The 27,174-nt window shown below is 46.0% G+C and overlaps 2 protein-coding genes across 3 annotated transcripts; one reads left to right on the top strand and one right to left on the bottom strand.

The window, feature by feature from the left end:
- Window positions 1–313: 313 nt before the first annotated feature.
- Window positions 314–9,067, top strand: ubp1.L (upstream binding protein 1 L homeolog). Its single transcript, NM_001098699.1, is given in 15 exon segments — window positions 314–475; window positions 1,686–1,828; window positions 3,163–3,239; window positions 3,354–3,459; window positions 3,537–3,643; window positions 3,804–3,956; window positions 4,295–4,405; window positions 4,550–4,629; window positions 4,835–4,889; window positions 5,669–5,762; window positions 6,585–6,675; window positions 7,422–7,501; window positions 7,758–7,900; window positions 8,450–8,501; window positions 8,809–9,067. Coding segments are annotated over 15 exon segments (1,413 nt in total). The 5' UTR covers window positions 314–392; the 3' UTR covers window positions 8,847–9,067.
- A 2,887-nt stretch (window positions 9,068–11,954) lies between these two features.
- On the bottom strand, window positions 11,955–26,163 carry fbxl20.L (F-box and leucine-rich repeat protein 20 L homeolog). 2 transcript variants are annotated; one of them, XM_018234463.2, is made up of 15 exons: window positions 25,359–26,163; window positions 20,131–20,192; window positions 19,909–19,963; window positions 19,349–19,423; window positions 18,913–19,007; window positions 18,724–18,792; window positions 18,492–18,587; window positions 17,735–17,861; window positions 16,659–16,733; window positions 15,949–16,082; window positions 15,666–15,726; window positions 15,507–15,551; window positions 14,721–14,777; window positions 13,375–13,587; window positions 11,955–12,893 (listed from the first exon to the last, which is right to left on the bottom strand). In XM_018234463.2, exons 1-15 carry the CDS (start codon window positions 25,398–25,400, stop codon window positions 12,786–12,788), a joined length of 1,314 nt encoding a protein of 437 aa, XP_018089952.1. In that variant the 5' UTR covers window positions 25,401–26,163; the 3' UTR covers window positions 11,955–12,785. The 2 variants fall into 2 exon arrangements, with proteins under 2 accessions (XP_018089952.1, NP_001087065.1); NM_001093596.1 differs by having other exon boundaries at window positions 12,122–12,893; window positions 15,949–16,079; window positions 25,359–25,778.
- Between the last annotated feature and the right edge of the window lie 1,011 nt (window positions 26,164–27,174).

Genomic DNA, 27,174 nt, shown 5'->3' with positions numbered 1-27,174 from the left:
GGAGAAGTGTGTGTTTGTGTGCTGTGTTTGTGTGTGTGTGTATATGGGAGAAGTGTGTGTTTGTGTGTGTGTGTGTGTGTGTGCTGTGTAAACAGAATGTACATTGTCCCGGCTGGCAGCCTGTGAAGTCTCTCTGTGTTTATATATAAATAATGAAATATCTGCACACAGACAGCCCGTTAGCCATTAGGTGCTCAGGTAAACACAGCCGGCCAATCACAGCCGGGGAAAGAGGTGCAGCTTTAGCCAATGGCAGCAAGTCTCTTGTTGTATAAAACCACTTTCCTTGCCCTGATATTTCCAGTACTTACAAGTTTGGGGATCAGTTCACCCTCCCGACCTCGGCCTCCTGCCACTTTCCATCCGGGATTATTGTACCTGTCCGACCCAACATGTTGTTTTGGCACAGCCAACCAGAACATTACTGGCCCACTCCGGCCGAGCACTACCAGAACCCTCCGAGCGGCATCTACAGGTGAGCCCAGTGCGGGGTCCATTTATTGGGGGCAGTGAAGTTATATTAAAATGGGTATTTGTGGGGGTCAGAGAGGTAGGGCTCTTTATATCCAAAATCGAATTCAGTTTAATCATATAGATCAGGGGGTCCATCTAGAGATCAGATGTGGCCCCTCCAAGAGATTTTAATGGCCCCTATTGCTTCTCAATGATTGTCATTTTGCTCCCAAGCACTGGAGTAACTAGATGTCACTGGGCCCCCCAATATATCCACAGATTGTCTTGTTTTACCAATATGTGTTGAAATTGTTCATTATTTGGGTCTCATGGGGCCCCTAAACCCCTCTGTAGTTACGCCCCTGTTCCCAAGTATATAATAATAATAATTGTCCTGGCTCAGTTAATGGACAGCAAACGCCTGGACACCCCTACTTTAGCCTGTAAGCCCCTTCTTTATTCTGCACAGTTGTATCATTGCTTTGTCCTCTTTGTGTACCCCCCACATGATCACAAGTTGTGCGGCTGCCCCCGGGAAGTCTAAGCCCTGGTGGGTCATTTGAAGGAGACGAGGCTTTACTTTCCCCAGGTACCATTGGCCGCACTGCTGTCACTCCAATAAGACGTTCCGTGTGATGGACGAGTTGCAAGTGCTGAAATGACAGGCCATTTAGCCGCTGATGTAAAACTTCATCTTCTTCACAAAAGCTTTTTATACCGACCTGTTTCTCTCTATAATCCACCTGCAGACAGTCCTAGGCTACACATATATATTTATATATTGATATGTAATTGGATTTGCATCATTGATCTGCTCACATACAAAACCTCCTGTTGGCTGGAGAAGGATTCTGGGAGTGGTAGTTCATCGGAAGAGAAACAGGTTGAGTATTTCTGATGTGTAGAACTTCCCTGTCTATAAACATGATCCATGGGCCCAAGGGGCATAAATGATGAACCTCCAGGTTGTGTTGCTACACCCCTGTGTCCCAGAATTCCCATCTGCTTTCACTGTAGAAGACTTTTGGGGATTAGAAATACACAGTGACCTCCACTAGTATTTTATCTCTTATAATTATTTAATTATTCAGTCATTATTTAATGCTCCTAATTATGTGTCATACCCAAGGTCCAGTTGTCTTCTCCTTCTCAATGTCATTTTTCCCCCTTATACCCTTCTGCCTATGCTGTTTGCCTCTACTTGTTTTTCATGTGCTCCTTGTGTTTCACAGAGAAACTATACAACTTCCATTCCTGAAGCAAGAAGACCAGCCACCCATCATCCCACTATGTCCAGCCTTCCAGTGCATCCTGGGTGCACCAAGTTCTCCAGCCATCAAGATGCATGAAGAGACCCTCACCTACCTCAACCAGGGTAATGTTTCCACCATCTCTTCCCCTTTACACAACAAAATAAACATACTCTGGTAGTGCTCAACTAGGGTTTATCTTGGATCTTCCAGAGGTATCTGGGTCAGCAATTCTGTAGTTCTGGAAGTTTTGAATGTGAATCCACAGACAAGGATTCCAGTAGAAGGGGAGAAGATTAGAAAAAACCTACCAGATTCCATTTTCATGAAGCTGCCATGAAGAGCAGCAGGTTAGCTAGGCAATAATGTCCCATTGAAACACTTGCTCACCCCCTTCCCCAACATTCATACCCTTAGTCAACACCCCTGACCACTAACCCATTTATCTACCAATATCTCTTGACCATTGCATGGCCCATCACACTTTAGGTCAATATCTGGGTCTTTCCAACCATGGGGCCTCCTGAGGGATCTTGGACTTGGTGCACCTCAATGTAGTCACAGTCCTGTGATTAGTCTTGGCTATGGCATGCCTATTGTCTTAGGCCTATAGGTTAGACTGTGGCTCGAAACCTTAATACATTAAAATAACAAGCTCATGGCTTCCTTTCCCACATCTTAGATGGTGATATGTTCCTTCTTATTTAGCTCTTTTATTCATGGAAATTTCCAGATACAAGACGACATAAGTTGGATGGAGCCACCTTTTTGTTTATGTGCAACTAAGGTGGAGCTTGTCTCACTGTGCTGCTTCCAGAGATTATTTAAAAGCAAGTAAATTCCAATTGTGGCAGGAGATGCTTCATATTCCCATACACTAGGAATGGATGTCTACCTGGGCAAAACTTTAACTCCAAGGGTTTGCTTGACCATTATAATTTGGCCTCCATGGGAAAAAGTTTGGTGGTTCTTCTCTAGAACAACCTGTACTGACAAATGACAAAATGTTGTATTATCCCAGACATCTCTTCAAGTTTCAAAGGCCAGGGGTAGTTGATAAATGGACTGTCCTGAGGGAAATTAAAAGTTCAGCTGGAAAACTCAATATTGAAGACGTTGTCCTTGAACATGGAAATTGATTCATGGGGCAGCAGAAAGTTCTCCAGTCTCTTATTTTATGCAGTCTATTTATCAAAGTGCCTTTGTGGACTTAATCTGACTTTACACAGTTACTGAAGAGGCATTTCAGCCCTTAGCAAATAACCCTTGCCTGTTGAGATTCATTAGATCAGATGCTGAACTGTAACTGAAGAGCCGTAGGAGGATAATGGGATTTTGTAGAATAGTTGGAGAGCCTCGGGTGGACTCTTTCTGCAGAAACATAGTTAACAAAAAGGAAACTGAAGATTGTGTTTCCAGTTTCCAGCTGTTTAATGTGTCCTTTTTGTGTTTGCTACAGGTCAGTCCTATGAGATCCGCATGCTGAGTAACTGGAAGGGTGTTGGAGAACTCTCTGAGGGTCGCCGACTGCTGAGGGTCAGTGTCTATTCGTATATAAGTCTATAATACCCAAATGCCATGAATAATGGAAACCAATATCCTTAGAAATGGTACTTTATACACATGCTCAGTGATATCCTTTTCTATTAGAGTGTGGTCAGAGTGGTCTTCCATGACCGTCGCTTGCAGTACAGCGAGAGGCAGCAGTTGGAGAGCTGGCAGTTGAATCACCCCGGGGATCGAATCTTAGATCTAGGTACATGGATTGTCATATACTGGTTGTCATTTTGGTATGAATTATCTACTGTAATACTGAATTATTATTTTTTGTAGATGTCCCATTGACCGTAGGGGTAACAGACCCATTGGTAAACCCCAATACTTTGAACACCATTGAGTTCCTTTGGGACCCAAGCAAAAGGACATCTGTCTTTATCCAGGTGAGACCTTTGGCACACTCATCTGTGCCAAGATGAGTCTAAATGGAATAAGCGGGCATCAGTTGAGTTGATTGTAAAGAGGTAAAGCCTGAAGGCACGGCCATGGGGTACAGGTAAGATCTACATGTAGGAAACTGACTTGCCTTTCTATCTGGTTTAGGTTCACTGCATAAGCACTGAGTTCACCCAGAGGAAAAATGGAGGAGAAAAGGGGGCCCCTTTCCGGATTCAGGTGGACACATATAAGGGAGATGCTAATGGAGGATTTACAGAACATCTGTACTCATGTAGCTGCCAAGTTAAGGTTTTTAAGGTGCGTTTCCTACTTTAATCTCCACGTGTCTCTCTGTTGTCTACTTGCACCCACACATACTGTTTGCTACTTGGATACATTCTCCCCTTCTATGTCTTAGTTAGAATATTCTACTGATCACAAAGTGAGGAGTGATATAGAAGCAATGCCCTTGAGTTGTTTCCTATATTGATTTATGCTCACACAGGTTGATTGCTAATAGAAGTGGCTCTGTAACGATTTCTCCTTCATTAAGTGTTAAGTGATATAAAGTTGGAGGAAAAAATGGGTTGCAGTGGACAGACACTTGTTGGCCAGCTGTTTCTATAACTGTGGACCTTCTTTCTGTCCTTCTCCAGCCCAAAGGTGCTGATCGGAAGCAGAAAACTGACCGGGAGAAGGTGGAGAAGCGTTCCGCTCTAGAACGGGAGAAGTACCAGCCAGCCTGTGAGACCACTGTCCTGACTGAGGTACCTAATGCCTTTTCTTCTGCCCACCGTCTCCTATAATGTTGGAGAGGCCTTCAACACATCTCTCTGGACTCTGGTCATTTCAGAGTGCCGTTACTTTACCCTGATAGCACTGTTTTGATTGTTCTCATCTATCTTTTGCAGTGTATTCCTTGGCCAGATATTGAAGCCCCCCGAAGCCCCCCAAGCACCCCAGGTTGCTTCAGGATGCCCACCCCAGAGAGGCAAGTCCTAACTAGATGTAACCAGTTTTTTTCTCAATTATGGAGGAAATAAATAAAGATATTCTCCTTATATTCTCCTATCACATCTGCACCTACCTGCTTCTCTTTCCTTTGTCAATGCCACTCTTGTTTCTGTACCAGGAAAAAAATATGGCTGCCCAAAGACAATAACCCAACTAATAAAGTGTTTCACTTGCTCATGCAGGGTCTGCGCATCTCCTGTGTGTGCCTCAGATAGTTCCACGGAAAGCTCAGGAGAGGTAAGTTCTACTTTATGTTCCACCATGTCCATCACCATGTCCATCATGCCATAGGTGGGCAAGTCTGCAGACAGAAGGGAGTCCATTTGGGTACACAAGCTGTGTTTTGGCTAATATTCCTCCGTAAGAATCCCTTTGCATTCATGGCACACTGCAGCACTAGTCTAGACATGATCAATTCCAATGAATTCTTCTTGGAAGAGTTAGTTCACCTTCAGTGATGAAGATGCTGATGTCCTAAGACTTGTGTTTCTTTGGAGAACTTACTCCTCTTTTGTGCGTTTTCCTATCCAGTTGCAGAAGGATCAGGTGCCACATAAGCTGAATTTATTGAATATTTATCTTTCTAATCAGGCTATTCCCCCGTAAACCCGGCACCTCTATAGAGAATCTATTCACATTTTGGAGCACAGATCATGACACAGATCATGACACAGCAGCATCTTAGTCGTAGACCAATTTCCAAGTTTTTGCTAAATGAAGAATTGGAGCTCTGAATCCAGGACTGTTTCAAACTGTCTCTGGAACTTATGTCAGGGCAAGAACTATACTTAGGGTGCATGGGGGTTTTATGTGTGATCAAAGACCATGTGCAATGGCCAACCATGTTCATAGAAAGCCTTCCTAGAGGAGTAGAGACTGTTGGGCAGGCTCAGATACTTTTGCCCATATAGTGTATCAGGCCTTGACAAAATAGTTCATACTATACATGCAAGAAAGATGGGAGAGTTGCCTCTGTCAACTGTCACTTGAAAGTGTCTGTCTCTGTTTCCCATCAGAGTCTCAGTCCTTCCTCTTCCATCTCAGAGACGCAGCAATGGCTTGTGAGAAACCGCTTTTCCAACTACTGCCGGACCTTTTCCAATTTTACAGGTAAGTAAAGTTCCTAAAAAAAAAAACGACCATCACATGACTTGGCACAAAATCAACTTGCAGATTTGGTTACGGTAACCAAGAAAAGATATTTTTGTTCATTTATTTATATATATATTTGTAACTCTCTGGCTTCGGGATCACTGACTGGTGTCTCTTTAAAATGTGGTGCACGTAGCGCCTGTCTGGCAGCCATGATCCCCCCTCCCCAGAGTTCTTCACATTATTAACATATTCTCAGAATCATTGAGTGCTACATGGGAAATACTTGGCTTGTGAAATCACTTGTCACTCAGCTTATTAACTCCACTCTCCCTTCTGATCCAATATATATATATATTCTATTCCCACAGTGTCTTTAATATTAGGGTAAATATGGTCGGTCAAAGTACTTTATTGCACCTGCCTATTAAATGATGGAGGAGTTGTTATATATTTGTATTATATATTAAATCAGTGTCCAATGTGATGTAACTACCATCGTTGGGTTATCTCCTCCTTTAAAGATGGCACAGCCTTCCATCATAGGACCCCTACGGTGCAGGGCCCTGCCACCAGGGAGGTCTCAAATTTTAGGACACCAGTCCCTGGTTCTCCTGAGCCCCACCACCTTTGTGACCCATGAATTTCACCTTCTTGTCTAGAGTCCCCCCTCTGCTATAGGACCCCTGACTGTAGAACTGCCTTTACCTCTCTAATGGTGGCACTGCCAGCCTCACTGTTCCTGGGGGTGCACTAATCTTAAACTGTGACCCTTCTATATTTGTCTGGGACAGGGTGAGTACAGAGAATTGATTGGGGTTGATTTTGATTGGTTTCCAGGGGCTGACCTTTTGAAGTTGTCTCGCAAAGACCTCACTCAGATCTGCGGAGTGGCCGATGGGATTCGTCTGGCTCATTCGCTCAGTGCAAGGTGGGTACCAACAGCGGAGAAAAAATGGTGGCAGAGATGCTGGGTTTCACCCACGAGGGATGATGTTAGTTGTCACCCAAGGGGGATAAAGTTGGGTGTCACCCAAGGAGGATGAAGTTGGATGACACCCAAGGGGCATGAAGTTGGGTGTCACCCTAGGTGGATGAAGCTGGGTGTCACCCAAGGGGGATGAAGTTGTGTGCCGCCCAAGGAGGATGAAGTTGGGTGCCGCCCAAGGAGGATGAAGTTGGGTGCCGCCCAAGGAGGATGAATTTTGGTGCCACCCAAGGAGGATGAAGTTGGGTGACACCCAAGGGGCATGAAGTTGGGTGACACCCAAGGGGCATGAAGTTGGGTGTCACCCTAGGTGGATGAAGCTGGGTGTCACCCAAGGAGGATGAAGTTGGGTGCCGCCCAAGGGGAATGAAGTTGGGTGCCGCCCAAGGGGAATGAAGTTGGGTGTCACCCAAGGAGGATGAAGTTGGGTGTCACCCAAGGAGGATGAAGTTGGGTGTCACCCAAGGGGAATGAAGTTGGGTGTCACCCAAGGGGGATGAAGCTGGGTGTCACCCAATGTGGATGAAGTTGGATGTCACCCAAGGGGGGTGAAGTTGGGTGTCACCAAAAGAAGATGGTATGTTCAATGCATTAAATCGAATGTATTGGTAGTGACCGTGATATTGGTATATGTGCCAATGGCACAAGAATGTTTGGGTGAAACAATAATGTTTCCTTGGCACTCGCAGGTCTGTGCGCCCACGTCTCACTCTGTACATCGCCACAGATACACCGGAGAAGAAAACCACTGATGACACCAGCCAGACAGGTAACCTTTCTAATAATATATAATATAAGCAATGATAGATATATAGGCAGCGCAGGGTAATGAAAACCCAAGGCTCTGCAATGAGAGGTCAAAGATATTGCAAGAGAAATGTCACAAGTGCAGCTGATATATGGATTCTCCTGTGCTCCTCACAAGCCAAATGATCTTCCCACTCATGTTCATTTATCATTAGTCACAGGGGAAAATCAAATTCCTGTGTGTGGCATTTTACCAAGTGTCACCTTTGTATCTCCAGTCTATCAGGAGCTGTACTTGGAGGAAATTACCGCTGCTGAACTGACCACTAAGGTGGCTGATCTCTTCTCTGTTCCGGCCAATCACATCCAGCAGATTTCCAGGACGGGACCTCATGGGATTCACATTCTCCTGAGTGACACTGTAGGTGGCCAAGTGTTATTGTATTTAGTAGTCCTGCTGATGTGCCTGGTGAACATCTCAGATGTCTCTTTGGTGTGTGGAACTTGGTGTAGGACTTCTGTGCTGCTTCCCATGACCATCGACTTTTCAAGTCACAGGCCTCATTCACCCTCACTTGTTTTCTGGGGTCCCTTCTGCACAGCCCACTCCTTCTATGTACCCAAGTACTTTGGCACTTTGCTCCCCCGGGCACTAAATTCCAAGTCTGGAGAACTAGAGGAGCCCAGAAGGCTGATGAAGGTTGAACTGTACTGTTAATAAGGTTAATTTACCAATGTATTGGGGTCCTAAATTGAATTTGCTGTGGGTCAATAGAACATCTTGTTAAGCCACTGTACAATATGATGGTAGTACAGAAGCTGGTGCTTGATGTCCATGGGTCATACAGACAATGGATTCATGGTTGGGTATGGTGCCCACAGCCTGAGAGTGGACTTGTTGGCCTTAAATAGTAGGTTTAATAGTACACCAAACTCTGTGTTCTGATCATCAACCCTTGCTCTTCCCCAGATGGTAAGACATATGCCCGATGAGTCCTGCTTCATGGCCTCCCTACAGAAACGTAAGTACCACGGTTTGGGTTTTCATTCAAAGTGGTGGGCCGGTTAGGGTTTTGGCTAGAGACACACATAATATCAAAGAAAACACAAGGGAAGTTGGATTAAAGAAGAGATGGACCCTCAAAGGCCTTGGCCCTGTACCAGTTCCCATGCCAAGGAGTCACCTTCCTAAAAAGACATAGGTTGGTGTTTTGGGTATTTCCCCACATGGGGAACAGTTTTAGGCGAAAACAAATGTGTGTGAATGACCTATGACCCAACAGAGCTTACAATCTAATCTCTTCCCATCCTGCTTCATTGCCCTTACAGTGCAGAACTCCGACAGCTTTCACTGCATCCTGCGATGAGCTCCATCCCCTGAGCCTCATCCCTCACATACGGCCGGACCGACATGAGTGGAGGTGGAGCAGCGTCAGGTGGAGCAGCTTCAGGTGGAGCACCCCTTAGTGATCCCTTCTCCTTGTATCCCAGTGGAACTGAAACCTGCCTCCTTTCTAACCCGCCGCCATAATCTGCTGTGTACATTTGTATATAAATATTTGTAATAAATTAACATTTCTTACTCTCACTCAAGCCCAACTTCCATGTCATTCCTCTGGGAATAAGGCCCCCCCCCCGCCATTAACCCTGGTCATTGCTATACGATTAACCCTTTCCCGGCTGTACAGTGGTGGGAACCAGTTTCCATTATTCCAAATATAAAAAGGCTCGGTCAGTGAGTGAGACGAGATTGTCTGTGTTGTGATCATCATCATCAATGAGGCGAGAGTCGGCGGCCGTGCCTTTATGTATTCGCCTGCCGTATTCCTGGAGAAATCAATAAGTCCAAAGATAGATGTGCTTCTCCTCCCCGAGAGTGGCCAAATAGAAGCATTTATCCAGTTAGCAAAGTGACAGCCCCAGCTCTCCCGGCTCTCGCCCATCACATCGTCTGCCATGTCTTTGCCAAGATGGGAGGGGGACTTATTAATTCACCTCCTCCGTTTCTTTTCACTGTTTTAACCAGTCACATCCCAGGATCTAGTTACAAAGGAGAAGCTAGAACTATCTATTCTGCCCGTGTCTGGACCCTATTAAAGCTCCGTGCACACATTGTTCCCATTGAAATGAAAGATGGGCACCTATAATGCAACACACGCATCTAATAGAATTCCTGGGGGTGCCAATCATTGGCTATTGGTAGCCCCATATGGACTTGGAGCCTACAGGAGACTCTGTTTGGCAGAACGTGTGGTTTTTATGCGACTAAACTTGCTACAAGCCTGCGATTCAAAACCGGCTTTGAGGCCACTGAGAGCAACATCCAAGGGGTTGGGAATGGGGTGCAACATGTTTCTCACAAGCCACTGGTTGGGGTTCACTGCCTTAGACCTACAGGGGTACAGACTATACCTGGAACGTGACATAGACTTTTACCAATAACTATCTGGTGTTAACTGGTTTAGAGGGTGTCTTTCATTCAAGATAAGATTTGCATGAATCTACCCATAGACTGGGAGGAATATTGGCCAATATATATGTGTGTTCACTTTAGTGCTTTTTCCAGGTGTAACGTGCACTGAATACAAATTGGCACCTACTCCCTACCCCGATTTTGGGTTCTACTTTATAAAATCAAACCTTTTCATCATTTCCGATATTTAGCAACTCATTCGCGAACTCTCCAACCGAACTTTTTGTTCTCAGCTGCAGTGACTTGCTGCCAAGCGCTGACAGAGAACACCCGCTCTGATTGGCCAGCAGGAGCCAATGATTTGCCTTGCACTGCAGCAGGGTTGGGTTGTTTGCAACAGTGGAAAAAAAACTGTTAGGTTGAGGAAGCACACTGATCATTTCTTCTTCGAGGTCGACAAGAAAACGATGTTTGTTTTTAATTATTAGTGTTTTTCTAAAGCCCTCAACTGATTGTCTGGGTCACTGACCCTGGATACCAGAATAACTTTCCTTTGTCAGTCACTGAATGGAAACTTTACTCTTACACCTTCTCCATCTGCCTCTCTTCACTATTCTTGTTACTATTCTGAGAACTCTACTTCTACTTTCTTCTCCTATAATCTTCACTCCATTTCTTCTTATACCTTGTGTTCTAACCTTTTTTTCGCCCCATTCTATCTTATCCCCATTCTCTTCCTAATCTTCAAATACCCCAAATACCCCTTTTTTTCTCAGCACCCCTCCCCCATTCTGCTTGTCATTTTCTTCATCCACTTTTCTCCCTCTTTATCTTCCATTGGCAGTTTATGACCCTCTTCACCTGATTCACTTTTTCTTTTGCATTCAGGTTCTCTCTACCTTTCATTTTTTATCTCCATCTTCCAGTTTCTCTTCTGCACTCTTCTCCCCTCAACCGTTCTGCAACACCCCTTTTTTTGCCAAACATCTCTTCATCCACATTGTGTTAGACTCAGCCTGATGTTCTTCATTGTTCAAACCTTCCACCTTTAAGCCCCCACTAAATCTCTTCAAGATGCATTTTCCAAAAAGACCTCTACATAATGTAACCGTCTCTATGTGGTCTGCTCCATCAAAGAGACGTGATTTCTGCTCCCATTTTTCATAAATGTGCCACATAGGCACATTTATGAATTGGCCAGTTGACAATGAAGAAGAGCACCCTTCTCACCGGTGTTCCCAATCACTGCCTCATAATACATTTATTAACTGCACTCCAAAAAAAAACTTGCTTTTACTTTTAAGTCTACATGGGTCTGTATCCAGCAATATTTCATTGGAGTGCGGTCATTGAATGGATCAAGTTGGCCAACGTTGGTTCAGCTCTGAAAATGTGGCCCTATGAGGCCACAGATGGCAACACCAAAGAACACTGGCTCAGCTGGTTTTGGCCAAGCAAATGGAACCATTAACATTATTTAGAACCAGTCTTGATTCATGGTCTATGGAAAATGATGAGATTGGGATATGGAGAGAGCCAATGTAAATGTCCCAATGTAGCGCCATCTTTAGGTGAGGCAATGCCATAGTCAAGTGGTTTCATAGAGCCAAGCCAAGGTATTTAATGCATAGGACTGGCTTCCATTGAATAAGAGTAAGATATAGAAGTGCAGCAGAAAGGAAGAAGGGTTGTGAACATGAGCAGGGCCTAGATCTAGTGGATGGAGGAAGTTTGGACTGAAGAAAGGAGAACCTGATGGTATCACAGCACAAGGCAGAATGGAGCAGGAGTGTCTGGTAGGTTCTGAGCCAGAGCAAGACTGATGTATATGAGCAGCTACAGAGAAGGTGACGTTCTGTGTGGTACTGCAGAACTGGACATTTCCGGGGTGCTACTACTGAGATGTTGGGAGTTGAAGTTGGGGTTGTTAGTGTGGAGCTTGTGCAGAACTAGTTGACTGGACCTTAGGAACAAGCACAGACAATGGACATGGAGTGGAGCAAGTCATATAATCGGGACAGGACAAATGGACCCAGAAACACACACACAACTCATTCGCCGATTACCCCTGACCAATCGCATCTCGTTGCTTTTTAATTAAGATTTCCATAATTGGCATTTTCACATCCACATGAGTGTGAGGAGGGAGCAACCCGCAACGTCATTAAAATTATATTGTACAAAGTCTCTATATATATTTATATAATTGTTTTTTTTTTTTACTTTTTCTTTTTGTTCTCGGTTCTCGGGGAATGCATTATAAGGATCTGGAGAGCATCCGCCATACGCTCCCCCAGGGGGTACAATGAAAGAGGGTGCCGAGGGCAATAGGAAGGGGTTCATGTGAAGGTCCATCTTTGGGTGGGGTCTGATGTCCATAACAGAAACGTCTGCTCCCATTGAGCCAGGATAGTGGGTAACCGTGTCCCCCATCCCACCAGAGGCACAAAGTTGGTTCCGTCACCAATATTAATAATCATCATCATCATAAAACAAAAAGCCTCTGCTGATACAGGACCAGGGAAAGATGGTGTAAAGGGGGGGCAGGCCGTTCCCCTAAATCCCAAATCTGATGATCCACCCGAATGCAGCAGCTGACCCTCTTCCTATGTTGGGGGGAATAGCTCCCCGGAGTGCTGTGGGGTTCCCCAGATGTTCAAGGCAAACCCTCAACTCAAATATTCTCAGGTAATAAAAAAAAAAACAAAAATAAAATGAAAATAATGGGGTGAGCCCAACCACACCCTAACAGTGGGGAGAAGAGGGTGGATGAGCTCTTTCTCTCTTGAGAAGTGGCATTTTCTCCCCCCACCGCCCCCAGTTGGCGCATTCTCCGCTGAATGAGTCCGTCTGAAGCCCCACGTGGGTGGGGGAAGCCGAGGGGTCCCTTGTCTCATAGAATGGCACAACATCTGCAGAAGCGCTGTCTGCTTCCCCCCACTGACGGAGGAGGGGTGACGGGGGCAAAGTAGGCATGAACTTTAATGTTTGGAAGATGAGTCTGAAAGAGATGGGGGGGACATCCGTTAGCATCACTGGGGAACAACCTGCGCTCTACAATCTAAAGGGGAAGTATGCCTCGGTGATATCTCTTAACATTTCCACTGACAGTTGCAGCTCATTATTCCCACAGATCTTTCTTTTGCCGGAGTATAAAAACTCTAAAGAGCAACGTTATTTTACTGTGAACCAGATATTGGACCAATGGGAAAGCTGTAAATGTTAACAGCTCAGTACTTGGGGTAGGCAGAAATAGATGGGGAACGCAAGGCAAATAACTCCCCTGCCAACCTATAGCTTGGGCCCTTCTCTCTCTGCCATTGGCTCAGTCTAATCTCCATTCTAAGGGAGACATTGAGATCTCTACCAGGACCCATTTTTATTATGGATTTAAAGGGGAAACCCAATGCCAGGTCCAATGTTACTATACCCCTCTCCAAAAAATTAGGATTTCCATTCCAGACTAAAAGGCATAAACTTACCCGCAGCCTTTTGATGCCAGCTCTGCTGATCTGTTGGCAGTCATAGAGTTCTATTCTCTCTAGGCTCTGGCAGCTCTTGAGGTGCTCGAGAGATGCGTCGGTGATAAGGGGACAATTATCCAACTCGATGACCTCCAGCCGGTCGTGGGCACAGGCTCCGTTCCCTAAATGGCGGATCCCGTCGTCGGTGATTAACTCACAGTGGGACAGGCTCTGCGGAGAAAGGAAAGGGCTTTCTAAACCTAAATGCCAGATTTTGAGATGCTGGAAAAGTACAAAGACCTGCAATTAATTTAAAAAAAGGCTTGGTCTTCTATAATATCAAGTAAGAAAGGGTAAACATTTCCTATTTGGGAAAGAAGCAATAAACCAAAAGGGCAAATCATTGGGCGGCACAATTGGTGGGTTCAGGCAGGTTGTAAGGGAAGCCTCTATCTGTCAGATTTATGGCAGTTGCCATGAAAGGAAAATAAAAATAACTCCCTTACAGCCATAAACCTGAAAGCAGAGCTTCCATTTGTTAAAGCAAAGCAGGTGGCTAGGATTTTGTGCATCGGGATCACTTAATATATAGTGAATAAAGTAGCCCCTCTTGTAAAATATGAGGATATTAGAAGTTACCGAGGAGTTTCATGACCATATAAAAACACGAGGCCGAAGGCCGAGTGTTTTTATACAGGTCATGGAACTCCGAGGTAACTTCTAATATCCTCATATTTTGCAACTGGGGGTACTTTATTTATTATAATACACAAATTTTAGTGAGTCATGTGACAGAAATGACATCACTACTCACCGTTTATAACTGATGACATCAGAACTCACTGTTTATAAGGATATAATTTACAGGATATTCATGGCTTTTGTGTATTATATAAATACACATCAGCGCTACCATCAGGCAATGCGCCCCTATAGATAAAACATCTACAGCCTTTAATACTCTATTTTACTGAACTTAATGAACAGAGAAAAGAGTCGTCAGACTTTTTCTGGTCACTTATAAGCAGAGCAATGTCACAAGTAGTTGCTTTCCTCACTAAATTCATTTTCTACCGTGTCCATTTGGCCGACATGAACAGCACGTGGCGTTGTTGTCGTTTTAAATTCATTAGAAAAACAGCAAATATCAAGAGTGGAACGAAATGTAAATCGCTAAAAGGGTTTAGAAGAGCAATTTTACACCCATTTCATGTCAGAGGTTGATATTTCAGGTCACAAATGGGACCCTCACCAGAATTGCGACTGCCCAGACCCAACGTTTAGGATGTTTACAGATCCAGTGCGTCGCTTGTCTAACTGCCAGAGATGAAATGTGACAGTCACAAGCAGTAAGTGATACTCACCAGTACCTGCAGCCTGGGACAATGTATGGAAAGCTGGATGAGGGTACTGTCTGTGATCTAGGAGGAGAAGGGAACGGTATAATATTTAGTCACACCAAAGCGGCAGATGAAAGACGGTGGATTGTGTATTTTTAAAGGAGAAGGAAGGCATTTTATTGCCAATAGATTAGCTGCAATAGTACAAGCTAGAATGCTATATTTATTCTGTAGAATGTTTTACCAGACCTGAGTAAAAAGCTCTAGAAGCTCTGTTTGATTAGGATAGCAGCTGCCATATTAGCTTGGTGTGACATCACTTCCTGCCTGAGTCTCTCCCTGCTCACTCATAGCTCTGGGCTCAGATTACAGTAGAGAAGGGAGGGGGGGGGGAGAGGAGCAAACTGAGCATGCTCAAGCCCTAGCCCTGGAGGTTTAAGCTGAAAACAGTAAGTCTGATACAGAAGCCCATGAGTACACAATAGAAGGAAAGAAATGTGCTGTTTCTTTTGACAGGGGACTCAGAGCAACATTACTTTGGGGGTTTACTGGTATATTTAGATGGACCTTTCTGATAAGACTTACTTAGTTTTTACCTTTCCTTCTCCTTTAATATGAGTCCCAACAACATGTGAGAGTTTCTGCTGAGTTCCCTATTCCCGTCTGCACCCCCATATGATGCCACCTGCCCCCTTCTGGAACCACAGGGACGTTACATGTCATGGAAGTGATGATTATCCTACAGCCCCAAAGAGGAGCACCCCAATACGTGAAGCCAATTCCCTGGAGTAGAACGTGACAGCATCTCACCTGTACACATTCCTCCAGGTCCATCTTCTCCAGCTCATGACAGTTCTAGGTGGAGGTGAAAAAAAAAAGGAGAGGTAGGAGCACGGCCGGAGTAGGAACCCAAAGGCAAACACATACACACGGCCATAATAAAAAGAACACGGATCAATATAAATTTACCTTTGCCAAAGTGGTGAATCCCAAATCTGTCAGCTGGGAACATCGTGCGACTTCAAGTATTCTGTGTAAGGGCACAAAGATAAACTTGGATTTAGGACTATAAACATCTCCCCTCTAGTTCCTGGATGTACCAGAGTCAATGCTCATTAGATCTACCAGCACTTACTATTAACGTGGCTGTACACGCCCACGACTCCATAGAGAACAATGAGATTCCATACAAGGGATCACTACCCTTCTGTTGCTCCAACCACCCCCCAAAAAACTGGAATGGGCAGTTTACCTGAGCCGGGGGCAGTTTTGTCCGAGTGCATTGAGAATGGAGTCTGTGATGTTGGCGCAGCCGGAGGCACAAAGAGACTGGAGCTTGTGGCATCCACGACATATTGTGATGAGACCGTCGTCTGTGATTTGCTGCTGAGACGGGTACAACGACAAAACAGACTGAATTACTAGAATTGAGATAGAGAGAAAGAAACTGAAGGGTGCCAGGCTTCTATCTGCCTCTGCCCAACCCTGACTGCCAGTCATTGTCATGCCAACAACACAATAAGAGCAGCTGCCAGCGAGACTGAACATTAGACACGGGGGGTGAAGATCGACTGATAATCTGAGTCTCACCGTCTAATCTCGTCCCCCAAATGGTGACCCACAGCACCCCCTGGCCTCAGCTAAAGTTAGAGGGATCGGCGCCAGGAAAAAGAAAGAATGACTGGCACACGGGGCTACATGCAAACGGGTGTAAGTGTAACGTTTTGGGGCTCACTCCTTCATCAGACACTCTCATCCCCCAACACAAGAATATTTAGACTAACGTTGGCATTTTCTCTTTTGCCATAAGACACTGGCCGGTCTCCTTCTGTCATTTCATTATTGGGGCGAAACCCCTAGTTTGTATCAGTTCCCGGTGCCCTCGGTGCCGACACAGTAACATAAACCACAATAATGCTGTTGCCGTTGGCACATACGTGGGCTGCTGCAAGGGTTACTTACTGAACACGCCTGGAGATTTAACGTGACAAGTTCTGGACAGTGGGAGCCGATAAACTTCAGCGCTTCATCTTCCAGCTAAAAATACAGACCAACCAACAGAGGTGAGAGCAGCGGCCAAGGAAAGAGAGATCAGAAGGGACAGAATTTGGCACAACTATTCTTCCCTCCTGCAGCCACTGCCGGGGCAATAGAATAATCACATATAACCAACAGGGTCTTTTTTTTCTTTATTAATTCCCCCCTGGGCTGGATCTGGACCCCTCACCCTCCTTCTACTACTGTTAGTTCTGTTTGTGGATCACTTAAAGGGCAAGTCAACCCCAAAATAAAAGAAAACATTATCTAAGCAACTTTGCAATATACATTTAGCACAAATTTCCTATGGTTTCTAAGTTATTTGTATGTGTATTGCTATTAAAGGAGAAGGAACGTTGTTTACAACTTAGGGTGCCAAATGTTAGGCACCCCCAAGTGATTGTATTGACTTACCTGAAACCCAGGGCCGGTGCTCCTATTAGCAGAAAACTGCACCGGCCCGGGGTTATACCAACGAGCACCACGGAACGATCCTCTTTCTTCAGACGACTGCACAATGCGCATAAGAGTGAAAAGCTGAACTTTAACTAAAAAGTCGCTATTTCATTCTACTGCGCATGCGTCTGCCCCAGGAAATTTGAAGAAAGAAGAAGCCATTAGAGGGTCGCTCCATGGTGCTCACTGGTATAACCCCGGGCACCCTAACATTTGGCACCCCAAGTTGTAAACTACTTGCCTTCTCCTTTAAAAAGCAGTGTTTGTCTCTATTCTCTGCACTGCTGGTTCAGACTGTTGTCCTTTAGCAGGAGCAGTCGCTCATTTAACAAACGAAGTCTGTTTTGCAGTAAAGGGGCCAGCCAAGAGCATCATCTCCTAATTTACCAATTCTGGGAAAAAATAAAACAGCAAACAGGGATTGTTTTGCCTTTATAAGAGGTTTTAAAGGTGACTAACCCCCTCCAGAATTTTTAATTTTAAACTTCAGAGCACGGCCCCCTACTTACTCCCCCATCCCTTCACTGTATATAGCGGCCACTTACCTGTGTGCAGCCTTTGAGAGAGAGAAGACGGAGCCCCCCGCAGCCTTTTACTAAAGCCTGGACCCCGTCCTTACTGATCTGATCGCACCACGAGATGTTCAGTTGCTCCAGTTGAGGACAGCCCTCGCTGCGGCAGGGAGAAATAAAGGCAAAGTTAGCTGCTGGGGGTTTATTTAGTACTATCCTATGCAGTAATAAAGTACTCAGCACACTCTGATCCCCTCTTCTACCATTATACGGGTGACAAATTAAAAACATATAGGGGTATGGGTGACTAGGGTGGGAGAACCTATGAATTCCCTGATAGGGAGAATTTGTGTGGAGCAGAGCGGATTGGATTGTCAGCCCTCGGAACATATTTTCTATATAATTATTGCAGTAGTGGGTGTGTTCTACGCAGCTGTTGACGATGTTGACGATGGACAACGGCACAATACATTCCCCCATCCAGGGCCGGAACTAGGGGTAGGCAGAAAAGGCAGCTGCCTAGGGTACAAGCCGGATGCTGGACAGCTACCTCCAGTCATCTTATCCTCCACTCAGTCACATTCTTCGCCCTTCCCCTCCGTCACAATCTCCTCCCCGTCCCTCCGCCGCATTCTCCTCCCCTCCGCCGCATTCTCCTCCCCTACGTCTTGTTCCCCTCCATCGTTCTCTCCTTTTTCAATCGTGCACACACGAGGGGGCGCGGTGGCCGCCGGGTTGGTTTGGGCGCCCGGTCGGCCTGGCCAGGCCCTGCCCCCATCACTCCACTCACCTGATTGCCTTGAGGGACAAGTTAGTGATGGATGTGCAGGAGGCCAGGTCCAGTTGCCGCAACTTGGAGCAGAATTTACTGAGGCTCGTGGACGTTCTGCAGAGAAGAAGGAAAATCGGGAGGGTCAGAAGTCGCCAAATCCACTGACTTGAAGGAGACTTTGCTCATATATACGGGTTCTGGTTATAAAACAGAAGACATTTGCCCCGGGCACAGAAAAGACATCACTCACGTGTCTGTGATCTTTGTGCAGCCGTTTAAATTTAACACTTCAATGTTCCTACAGTTCTGAGCGAAGGTTCTGCAGAGATAAAACACAGACAAAGTATAATTTGGGAATTAGACTGAATAGTAAAGCAGTTCATAAACGGAGTAAAGGAAAACCCAGTTGTCTGCGTCTGAGAGCGTTGTCCCTCTGTACCTGAGAGCGTTGTCCCCTACACCGAGACATCCACGTAAGCTCAGCTTTCTAAGAAACCCCCCGCAGCGCTTGGATATATTCTCTACCACACGGCCCTGGGAGATGAACACAAAGACATAGGGTTATTATATACGGGGCAGTGGGGGAGGAAGAAAGGGGCAGCGTGGGGGTGGGGTGGGCTTGCCAGGATAGGGATTCAGGGAAACTGCGGGTTTTGACCAGAACCATTCTCCCTAAAAACACTGGGCCAGTAAATTGCTTGGCATCCAATAGGCCTTAGAACAATACTGGAGAATAAAGGAGGGAGCTCAGAGAAGCATAGGGAGAAGGGCATGGGAGCTGGGGTGGAAGGGGCAGGAATAAAGACACAGGGGGGGCATGAGAATAATGGGGAACCAGTGGGGAGATGAGGATTGGGAGCGTGCGGCTACTGTACCTCAATATCCCTCTGGAAATCAAACAGGTCTATCCTTTGCCAGTTGCTGCCGTCCAGAGCGAGAACATTCCAGGCCTAAAAAAACAGACACAGGAGGGAGTTAAAGAGACAGACACTGATTAAAATCTGATACCCACTTTTACAAAAGGCGATTACAATGAAAGCAGATTGTGTGTATTAAGTCTAGGGCGCCATGTAAATCTGGAGAGGGGCAATTAACTCTGTATGGCCAGTGGGCTGTGGGAATTTGGCTGCTCCCTCCCATATTCCAGGAACCTTCAGGTAACTGAACGCAAGGCTGTTTTAGGTACGTTCCCTTTTTCAGCCAACTATTGGCAATGTAAATCTATGGGGTGCCGTGGTTTTAGGCGACTTAAATACCCGAAACAGCCCAGTATGTGATTGCCCTAAGGCTCATGGCACGAGGGTCTTCTCCCAATGGTTTGTCAGTTTGTTTCATCAGTGGGGACAGACAGACAGATTTCCGACCCTCACAGCTCCGCACGGACAGGTTTATGGTTTATTCCAATAAGGAGTTCAGCCCCGGTTCCTCCACTTACCCTAGAGACCTGCGCACACCGACACAAGGTAACCACATCCAGGAAAGAGAAGATCCTGGGGAGAAGGAGAGGCATTACTGACACCCTCAAATATCCCCCCACCCCCAAAGCATCATCCTGGGGCCCAGGGTCTACCATTGCCCCCGAGTCCCCATCATTCCCTGTAAGCTCATTTACGGCATGCCGCAGGCTGTACTGCCCATATACAATGACGTTCATTACCTGAGCAGCAATTCCTTGGGAAGTTTCTTATTAATCAGAGCCTCGTCGTTGTTTGAGAACATCTGAAACAGAAAGAAAATAAAAAGAGTAAAACCAGAGTCAAATACTCTGGGGCAAATGTGGTGTATCATGTGAATCTGCTCCCCGTTATTACCCCCTTTCTTATATACAGGGACAGTGGAACGATGCCAAAGGTTTTCAGCCAAAGTCTCCGGCCGAGCGTCACAACTGACCCCTGGGACAATATTCCACCGTGAGACGTTTGCCATCTAAGGCCAAGCACGACTCTTACACAACTGGGTCTTATTAACTAAAAATAAACAGAATCTCTTGATACGCGTCCAGTTTGTGTTCTGCCGAATCTCTGCTCCAGCGCCCGAGCCGGGTAATGACTCAAGGACAGGTACAGCATCCCAGCATCCATTATTGGGCGAGTTCCCTTAAAAATGCCCCATTGCTCTTCTGCAACAGACGAGCCACACTGTGTTCTAAAGAAGCCACTTAGTTCTGCCGACTGTCACAGAGACGTCATTTGGTACCTACTTGTTCTGTTTCCGTGGGCATAAATAGCACAATAATGAACATATTCTGTTTCTCATTTCCTTTAACAAACGAAGAAGCCGGTGTTTGTTGTGACAACCCCGGGAATAATATTTTGTGCGACATTCCTCGAGTGATCGTTATAAAAGCAAGACAAACTGAAATACAGCGGCCCGATCGGGTTCTTCCTTTGTTCCATTAGTAGATCTGAAGAAGCAGCCGAAATATATTGTTGTGCAATAAAACCGATGGTAGGCACCAAGCTTGGGTTGCTCAGATCTTCTGACTTGTTGGTGTAGGTACAGGGGGGTTATACGGGGCAAGAGGGGAAACAGCAACACTATAGAGCACCCAAGGCTGACACCTCTATAGAGCACCCAAGGCCGACACCTCTATAGAGCACCCAAGGTGGAAACCTCTACAGAGTACCCTAGGCCGACACCTCTATAGAGCACCCAAGGCCGACACCTCTATAGAGCACCCAAGGCTGACACCTCTATAGAGCACCGAAGGTGGAAACCTCTACAGAGTACCCAAGGCCGACACCTCTATAGAGCACCAAAGGCCGACACCTCTATAGAGCACCAAAGGCCGACACCTCTATAGAGCACCCAAGGCCAACACCTCTATAAAGCACCCAAGGCCGACACCTCAATAGAGCACCCAAGGCCGACGCCTCTATAGAGCACCCAAGGCCGACGCCTCTATAGAGCTCCCAAGGCCGACACCTCTATAGAGCTCCCAAGGCCGACACCTCTATAGAGCACCCAAGGTGGAAACCTCTACAGAGTACCCAAGGCCAACACCTCTATAGAGCACCCAAGGTGGAAACCTCTATAGAGCACCCAAGGCCGACACCTCTATAGAGCACCCAAGGCCAACACCTCTATAGAGAACCTAAAGTCAAAACCTCTATAGAGCACCCAAGGCCAGCACCCAAGGCCAACACCTCTATAGAGCACCCAAGGCCAACACCTCTATAGAGCACCCAAGGTTGACACCTCTATAGAGCACCCAAGGTTGACACCTCTATAGAGCACCCAAGGCTGAAACCTCTATAGAGCACCCAAGGCTGAAACCTCTATAGAGCACCCAAGGCCAACAACTCTATTGGACCCTTATGGTTGGTTAGAACAAATACTTGTACAGAGGGAGACAGGTCTGAGCAAAGACATTTAAATCCATAGCAACCAATCAGAGAACAGCTTTCTGACCCACCACGTTAGTAAATGAGTATTTGGGCAGCACAGGGCTGGGAAGGCACAAGTGGAAAGTGAAAGGGTTAATTCTTATATAAAGGAAAGTAACGGTCTGTATGTGGGACATAATTCCGTGGGTCACAAAGCAGCGGCGCAACTTGTTTTCATGGGAAGCAGCACATGCAACAGTCACGCAGTTATTTCCAGAACGCAGAGAAAACGGCAAAGCCAAAGATGCGCCTGATATTTTCCCTTCCAATAATATTCCAGTAAATTATAGAGACGGAGCTTCATGTTCAGCAGAGAAGGTTTATTTCCTAGATTTTCTCTTACATTTCTATTTTTTTTTTTTAAATGGGATCCAAAATAAATCTTGGGTTCTGATTTGGCGCCCCAAAATCCTTTTAATCTCAACTGACTATTGTAGTAAGAAATGTGACTGTATAGAGAGACTCGTGAGTACTCACTATACACAGCATGAGCCCCAACCTGATGCTTAACGGGTTAACTTAACTCTTAGTATGATGTAGAGAGGGATATTCAGAGACAATTTGCAATTGGCCTTCAGTTTTTATTATTTGTGGTTTTTGACTTATTTAGCTTTTTATTCAGCAGCTCTCCAGTTTGTCATTTCAGCCGTCTGGTTGCTAGGATCCAAATTCCCCTAGCAACCATGCACTGATTTGAATAAGAGACTGGAATATGAAGGAGCTAAATTGAAAGTAATGTAAAAATAAACGTGTAGCCGTACAGAGCATTTGTTTTTTAGATGGGGTCAGCGACCCCAACTTGAAAGCTGGAAAGAGTCAGAAGAGGGCGGCAAATCATTCAAAAACTATAGAAAAGAAAACTATAGAAAAGAAAAAATGAAGACCAACTGAAAAGTTGCTTAGCCATTCTAGAACATACTAAAAGTTAACGCACCCCTTTAATGTCTCCATAGGGCTGGGAATATACTTCTGGGTGCATGTGACATGTGAGGGCACAGAGAAGAACCAATCAGAGCACTCCGTGCATTGCCCTAGATGTTTTTGTACTGTAGATATTGTAGTATCAGCTGCTTTATACTCAGTACTCATGTACAGTAGAACTATGAAGCCCGGATCACTTTAATTTCAATGTTACTATTGCATTAAACTGTCACTTTAATTAACAAACAAAAGGGGAACAAAGGGGGAACTGCCCAGGGCCCAACACAACAGGGGCCCCACCTCCAGCCCTTTCCCCTCCCCAAAATTGCACAGGCCTGGCCTCTCTCATTAGGGCAGAGACAGGGGATTTAGTCGCCCGGCAACAAATCACCACTTCTTCGGGCGACTAATTTCCCTGCAATGCCTTCCAGCTGGCTACAATCTAAGCGTAGAGGCACACAATAGAGTCCTGAAGCGGGTCGGGTACCCGCAAAAACCTGCGCTACCCTTCGGGGAAGAGGGGTCGGTTAGTTGGTCGGAGACATTGGGGTGCAGTGTGAATACAATGTAACGCCATTTTATGGAATAAACCCTAGGCCCAGAGCTTTCCAGTTTGCTCTTTTATTGGCTATCTAGTTGCCGGGGTCTCTCTACCCTAGTAACCAGCCAGTGGATTGAATGAGAGACAGGAATAGGAAGAGGTGAGGGATTGAATAGAAAGATACACAGTACAAAGTATCAATAACATTGTAGCCTCACAGAGCCATCGTTTGTTTGGATGCTGGGGTCACTGACCCCCTATATATATATATATATATATATATATATATATATATATATATATATATATATATATATTATATATATATATATATATATATATATATATATAGACGAATTCACCTCAGAGTTCCATGACCTGTATAAAAACACTCGGCATGATCATGAAACTTCTACTTGCGGGTAGAAGTTCAGGGTGCGGATATAGATGCGGGTCGGCGATTCTGCGGGTCGTGGGTCATCTCAATAGTGATATTTACTCCTTTTTTCTGATCACGCCTACTTCCGATGATGTCACTTCCGGTTTACAAGGACAGCACTTCCTGATTCTTGATGGTCAGCGGGTCGCGAGTTCGGGTTGTGGATAAGGTACTTGCGGGTCGGGGGGTCCAAGCGGGTAAGAATGCGGGTTGTAGGTTGCAGAAACTTCAGGCGACTTCAGAAAACGAGTCACTCCAAGTGCCATCCCGCCGGCGATTTAGATTCTGGCAGGTGGGAAGGAATCCACTGGCTGGTTACTAAGGTAGAGAGACCCTGGCAACGAAAAGAGCAAACTGGAAAGCTCTGGGCCTGGGGTTTATTCCATAAAATGACGTTACATTGTATTCACACCGCACCCCAATGTCTCCGACCAACTAACCGACCCCTCTCCCCCGACTCTTCTCCTCTCCTATTGGTCCCAGTGATCCAGACACAGGTGATGTCCTGCGAGTGAGGAATTCAGGAGATTCCACAGATTTACAGGTTTACAGGTTTAATGACCCCGAACCCCCAACTCACCAACCAGCCAACCACATGTCTGAGACCCCATAAGCCCCGAGTCCCAAATTAACAAAAAGGTAAAGGAATATCTTGGACTCACCCACTGGGCCCATTAGATCAGCTGAGTGTGAGTGACACTCGGCCCATTAGATCAGCTGAGTGTGAGTGACACTCGGCCCATTAGATCAGCTGAGTGTGAGTGACACTGACCCATTAGATCAGCTGAGTGTGAGTGACACTGACCCATTAGATCAGCTGAGTGTGAGTGACACTCGGCCCATTAGATCAGCTGAGTGTGAGTGACACTGACCCATTAGATCAGCTGAGTGTGAGTGACACTGGGCCCATTAGCAGAGTGTGAGTGACACCGGGCCCATTAGATCAGCTGAGTGTGAGTGACACTGGGTCATTAGATCAGCTGAGTGTGAGTGACACTGGGCCCATTAGCAGAGTGTGAGTGACACCGGGCCCATTAGATCAGCTGAGTGTGAGTGACACTGACCCATTAGATCAGCTGAGTGTGAGTGACACTGGGCCCATTAGATAAGCTGAGTGTGAGTGACACTGGGCCCATTAGATCAGCTGAGTGTGAGTGACACTGGGCCCATTAGCTGAGTGTGAGTGACACTGACCCATTAGATCAGCTGAGTGTGAGTGACACTGACCCATTAGATCAGCTGAGTGTGAGTGACACTGACCCATTAGATCAGCTGAGTGTGAGTGACACTGACCCATTAGATCAGCTGAGTGTGAGTGACACTGGGCCCATTAGATCAGCTGAGTGTGAGTGACACTGACCCATTAGATCAGCTGAGTGTGAGTGACACTGACCCATTAGATCAGCTGAGTGTGAGTGACACTGACCCATTAGATCAGCTGAGTGTGAGTGACACTGACCCATTAGATCAGCTGAGTGTGAGTGACACTGGGCCCATTAGCTGAGTGTGAGTGACACAGGCTCCTCCCATACAGACAGACATAAATACACAGTTACAGACACAGTCAGACACAGGGGCCCCACTCGCCCCTCACTCACCTCAAAGCGGCTCTTGGTGACCCCGTTCATGTCTCTCCTCATGGGGGGCTTCTCCCCGAGTTCCCGGGTCCCAGCGGGTGTTTTGGGGTCGGAGCTGAGGTTTGGGGGTCGGGGAGGTGTCAGTGAGTGTCCCCGGCTGTGAGAGCGGAAGTGCCAGTGTGAGGGCAGCGAGTGTCGGGCAGCTTCTCAGTCTCTCAGGCCTTTAACTTCTGCCCAAAACAATAACACCCGCACCTGCCAGCATCGGCCGCTCTCATTGGTCTGACACAGCGGATGGGGCGTGTCCTTGACACTGACAGCTGATCGGAGCCGGGGTGGGACACCGGGGGACTGTGAGACCGAGACTGGACCTGACCCCTCCCGTGTCCCCGGAAATTCTGCTCGGCCTTTGAGGAATTGGCCCCTAGGGGCCCGCGATCTGCTTCCCCTTTTGTTTGTCTGGCTAGCCAATCACAGCTGCGGGCGCTGCCTTTAAACCTGACGTCATTACCGCGGGACTCGTACGAACCGGAAGTGCTGGGGATTTAAAGGGACTGAGCAATCCAGGGGCAGATTGTGCAGAAGTTTTGTATCAATGAATCAACTGGTGCCTTTAATGAAAGTTCTGAGCAAAGAGAAGGAATGGATCGAGTTGTGGATGAGAGTAGGACAGTCATGTAGCAGGAGGCCACAATTCATATACAATTTCATTCAATATTTCATTAAAAAGATTCACCTCTAAACATTTTGGGGGCCTGAAAAATGGGGCCCAGCAGAGACGCCATTAGACATCACGGGGCCACACAACACCTCCCAACATTCTGGAAATAAAAAGAGTGGAAATATAGTTGGCGTTGACATTTGTGACCACGCCCGTTTATGTGGCCACACCCTCTAATTACCATGTTCATTTTACAAAATTTGGCAGGTTATGGAAGTTTGAACATATTTCTGTGTTTTTTTTTCCAGTTATTCCAGGGACCTGTTATCTTATATTGTTACAATGATTTATTTGCTGATCTCGAAGTTGTTACAAAAGTACCTTATCTGCAGCTGTGGCTGTTCTGGGCTCTCTGCCAAAAGCCAATTAAGTTAGAAACTTTGTTTCTTTTTCTGCCTGTTCAGTGCAGAGAAAAAACAGGACTGACAAATGAGGGACTGCGGGTTGAGCTGTCAAAAGAGGGACTGTCCCTCTAAAAACGGGACAGTTGGGAGGTAGGTGTACAGCAACATTTTTGGGGGCCCCTAAGCCCCACCCCAGATCCTGCCCACTACACACCAGAGACAGTTCCATCATTTGTACTGGAAAGTCCTGATTTTCTCTGCACTGAACAGCCACAAAAAGATACAAAGTTTCTAACTTAATTGGCTTTTGGCAGACAGCCCAGAACAGCCACAGCTGCAGATAAGATACTTTTGTTACAAATTCTAGATAAGCAAATAGGTAATTGTAACAATATAAGAGAACAGGTCCCTAGGGAGAAGTTAGACTCACAATTCACCTTCATTAGCAAAACTGGAATGACTGGAGAAAAAAAACAAAGAAATATGTTCAAACTTTCATAACCTGCCAAATTTTGTAAAATCAACATGGCAATTAGGGGGTGTGGTCACATAAACCGGCGTGGTCCAAACAATCGCCACGATTCCTGCAGCAACTTATTTGTCCCTCTTTTTATTTCCAAAATGTTGGGAGGTATGAGGTTATTGCTCTGTAACAAGAAGCAAACGTGTTACCCCTAGGGTTAATAATCCTGGCCCTGCCTGCTTGCACTCTACTGCACGGACACAATGCAAATATAAACTGGATGCGGCGTTGGCTTCCTATAGGATATAT

This window comes from Xenopus laevis, chromosome 9_10L (genome assembly GCF_017654675.1).
Source record: "Xenopus laevis strain J_2021 chromosome 9_10L, Xenopus_laevis_v10.1, whole genome shotgun sequence".
Classification (NCBI taxonomy): domain Eukaryota; kingdom Metazoa; phylum Chordata; class Amphibia; order Anura; family Pipidae; genus Xenopus; species Xenopus laevis.
Note: the sequence above shows the minus strand (reverse complement) of the source record. Positions and strands in the feature narration are given on the sequence as shown.